Genomic DNA, 4,097 nt, shown 5'->3' on the forward strand with positions numbered 1-4,097 from the left:
TATAAGAGGAAACATGGAATTCCTGTCTTTCTGAACCTGGCTCATTTCACTTAATTTGAGGACTCCCAGTTCTATTAGTTTTTCTGAAAACATTTTAATAATTATTTTTGGCTAAATAATACTCCATCATGTACATATGCCATATTTTTCTTTATTTATCTGTTGAAGAACTTCTAGGCTGTATCTGTCACTTTGCACATGCCAGTAGTCCACAGATATGCTGGGATCTCTGTTGCATGCTAATCTGGGTTTTTTCAGATGAGTAGCCAGGGATTGTACATCTGAATCCTATACTAGCTCAGATTTCAGGGGTTTTTGAATGTCCATATTAATTTTGTAGTAGCAGAACTAATTAACATCCCCATGAAATATATAAGAATTCTTCCTCTTATATCTCTGGCAACATTTGCTGCTTTTCATTTTCTGAATGCCAACCTTTTTATTTTTTAATTAAGATGAATCCTAAAGAAAGTAAATCCAACTGAAGCTCTAAGAAAATTTTCACTTGGAGAACATGATGTCCACTTTGTCCATTATCAGACTAAGTATTTTTACTTGGGATAGGCAGTATAATACTAGATCAGTAGATCAATTGATCAGTTGCCAAACTGAACAAATCATTAAGTAAGAAAAATGATAGAACTTTGGTAGTGTGTGTGTGTGTGTGTGTGTGTGTGTGTGATATAGAGTAGCTCTATTATGGTAGTCCTGGAAGTCACTGTGTAGATAGACCAGTCAGCCTCCAACTGAAAGAGATCTACCTGCTCTGCTGCATGAGTGCTGGGATAAAAGGTTAAAACCCCTGTACATGGCTCTAAATCAATATTCTAAACTCTAGAACCTAATTTTATAAAATATCTAGAAATATGTCAGTGAGAGAAAGCAGCTAAATTTTACTATGAAAATAGTTGTGGGTCTCTTACTTCATTGCACTTCAATTGACGTTGAATACATCTCTCCAGGTAAGTACCTGGAGAGATTTATACTTATTTTCACTTACAGATCATTAACATAACCTTTAAGGTTAATTTTTTCTGGTTGACGTTGGAAATGTATGCATAAAAGTAATGTTATACAAACTGAGCACCTTGAGTTTAGACACACACACATATGTCCACAATCTCCTAACAAGCTTTCTTGTATGGTGCGTATCAGTGTATATAGCAAATATTCTTAGCCCCACATAATCCAAAGACCACAAAAAGTCAATACTTAAAAAAAGATTAAACAATAGAAATATTGGAAAACAACTTAAGTTATGAGTATGCCAGAAAATTTGAGAACTAGCTGGGACATAGAACAACTGTTACTTTCATTGTCAGAGGAATCCATTGATCAGAAAAAAATCAGCTAGATCTCTTACCAAGGAAACTTTAGGGGAGCTCAAAGTTAAGCATTAACAAATTAAGAAAAAGTATTCAGTATGTTTAATGGTCAGGGTTTAGGACTCTGATGGAAGTAACATAGTAATTTTGAGAGGAACATTTAAAAATTGACACTTAGAAACCACTAATTTCCATGCATTATGATAATAAAAAACAGACCACACAACAAAGACATATCACTGGTACATTGCACTGCACAGACCTTTTTTTAATATGAATAGACCTTAGGAAATACAGCAAGAAGTTGCCACACAGCAGAGGTAGGGGACACTGGCTCATGGAAGAACTCAATTTAAAAGTGCCTAGACAGCAGAAAATAATTTTTCAGAGTTGCTTGTTGCTCTTTGACTAGCTTCTACTTGATACTCAATGGATAAATACTTTGAAAATAAAATCATTCTTTTAAAATGTCATTCTTATTTTGGTGGCATCAAATCAGTTACACTCAGAAATTTTAATTGAAATTGAAATATGAAAATATTCAGCTAAGTTGAATATAGTAGTGGATGAGAAATGAAATAATGCAAATACACATTGCATATAATGTTCTTTATAAAAATGAGGCAGTGAATTTCTTTACTATTAAATTTTATTTGAAATACATTTTTTGATCAAGGTCTTGAAGGATTCTTTTACTTGTTTGTTTCTAAGGGTGTAAATAAAAGGATTCAGCATCGGGGCAACAGAGGTGTTGAGCACTGCTATACCCTTAGTCAAAGCCACTCCTTCCTTTGCTGAAATTTTGACATACATGAATATACAGCTTCCATAGGAAATGGACACAACAATCATGTGTGAGGAGCAGGTAGAAAAGGCCTTTTTCTTTTGCTCAGCAGAGGGGATTCTTAGAATTGTCCTAAGGATGAATGAATAGGATAGAATCACTAATGTTAAGGTCACCATGAGAGTGAATACTGCTAGGAAGAATGCCAAGAGCTCCAGGAAGGCTGTGTCTGTGCAAGAGATGAGCAGCATGGGAGAGGAGTCACAGGTAAAATGGTCAATGATGTTGGAGTCACAGAAATCCAGTTGAAGGCCCATGATCACAGGTGGAAAGATGATGAGAAATCCAGCCAGCCAAGAGCTAAGTATGAGCTGCATGCAGACTCTGCTGTTCATTATTGTGGTGTAATGCAAGGGCTTACAGATAGCCACATAGCGGTCATAGGACATAGCAGACAGAAGGAAAAATTCAGTTGAACCCAGGAGTATGAAGAAGAACACCTGAGCCATGCAAGAGTTATAGGAGATGGTCATATCCCCTGTTACAATGCTCACAAGGAACCGAGGAATAGAAACTGTGGTAAATGCAATTTCTAGGAAAGAGAAATTTCGAAGGAAGAAGTACATGGGTGTCTTGAGGTGTGAATCTATCAGAGTGAGGGTAATAATGGTCAGATTTCCAGTAATGCTCAAAATATAAGTGAGAAATAAAAATATAAAAATCAAAATGTTTAGCTTTGGGTCATTTGTTAATCCCAAAAGAATAAACTCACTCACAGATGTTCGATTTTTCATTTCTTCATGTGTTCTGCCAGGTCTGTAATGGTGAAATGAATTAGAGAGTCAGGATGAGTTTTAATTAAATGTGTTGGTATATGTGTTTGTTTCATCACCCTATACAAAACTTGTAAGAATATACAAACTGAAACACTAACTCATTCACAAAATTATGGTGTTTTAAAAGTGAACATTAACTGTCACAAAACAAATATACATCTGGTGATTGCCTTGAATCTAGCTAATTAGTATCAAGGTAGTCACTTGATAGTTCTAGTTAGTACATTGGTAGATGAAGGTAAGGCCATTATAGGTCTTTTTCAGTGGTATATGAGCAAATATATTTGAGAACTAAATAAAATACTTAAAAAATGAAAAATGTAAGTTTATTTTCAAAACTACCTCAACAGAGAAATGCACTACTTTTTGTGAGTCAAACATTTAACCATTATTTGTCAATTTTAGAAAATGTTTTAAACTATATTGTGCCATGCACACTTTGCATGACAGCAGTTTATGAGGCAAAAGCTTCATGGAAGCCAGTCTCCTGCTCCTGCATCGTCCCCATGGTATCCCCTAACTCAGAGGTAGTCCAGATATGTCCTTGCGAACTCACGTGCTAGGTGCCCACCAAGATATGATTTTTTAATAGCTACATAAAATTGGACATTGCTCTCTGACCTTTATCAATGTTCCAACATCGTAGCCAAACCCTGGCTTGGAATCTACCCATCCAAACTAATTGCCTCCGGCATTGTGGGTAGGGCATTGAAGCTACCCACAACGTGAGACTTATCTCTAGGGCAAGGCCAAGTAGAATCCTCATTCTCAGTCAGGTACAGCAGCTGAACCACGCCTAGAAATTAGCAAGAAAGATACAAGTCTCTACTAGCCCAGAAGATTAGCATAGTTGGTGTTTTACTAAGGATGAGTGGGACCTTGAACTGAGTGTGTTTGTGAGGCAGTCAGCAGCAGTCAGCATTCTAGATTGGAGATTCGAGTCTCTACCCTCCTGGCTGGGCCACCCGCAGCCCCCCCCCACCTCCGGGACTCAGAGCCCCCGGGGGTGCTGCACCAGTCCAGAGGAGATGGCTGCTGTTTCAGACCTGGTGTGTTTCAGGTGACCTCAGATGTACCTTGACTTCTGAGCTGCCAGATTTTTCATTCCTCTTTTGCAATGATTGTGAAAGTCTGATGCCCTTTTTAAGAAAT

The 4,097-nt window shown here is 37.2% G+C and overlaps 1 protein-coding gene across 1 annotated transcript; it reads right to left on the bottom strand.

The window, feature by feature from the left end:
* Positions 1-1,967: 1,967 nt before the first annotated feature.
* LOC116075779 (olfactory receptor 6C76-like) lies at positions 1,968-3,746 on the bottom strand. Its single transcript, XM_031349128.1, has 2 exons — positions 3,737-3,746; positions 1,968-2,905 (listed from the first exon to the last, which is right to left on the bottom strand). The coding sequence occupies exon 2, from the start codon at positions 2,901-2,903 to the stop codon at positions 1,968-1,970; it is 936 nt and encodes a 311-aa protein (XP_031204988.1). The 5' UTR covers positions 2,904-2,905; positions 3,737-3,746.
* Positions 3,747-4,097: the final 351 nt, after the last annotated feature.

This window comes from Mastomys coucha, unplaced genomic scaffold (assembly GCF_008632895.1).
Source record: "Mastomys coucha isolate ucsf_1 unplaced genomic scaffold, UCSF_Mcou_1 pScaffold4, whole genome shotgun sequence".
Classification (NCBI taxonomy): Eukaryota; Metazoa; Chordata; class Mammalia; order Rodentia; family Muridae; genus Mastomys; species Mastomys coucha.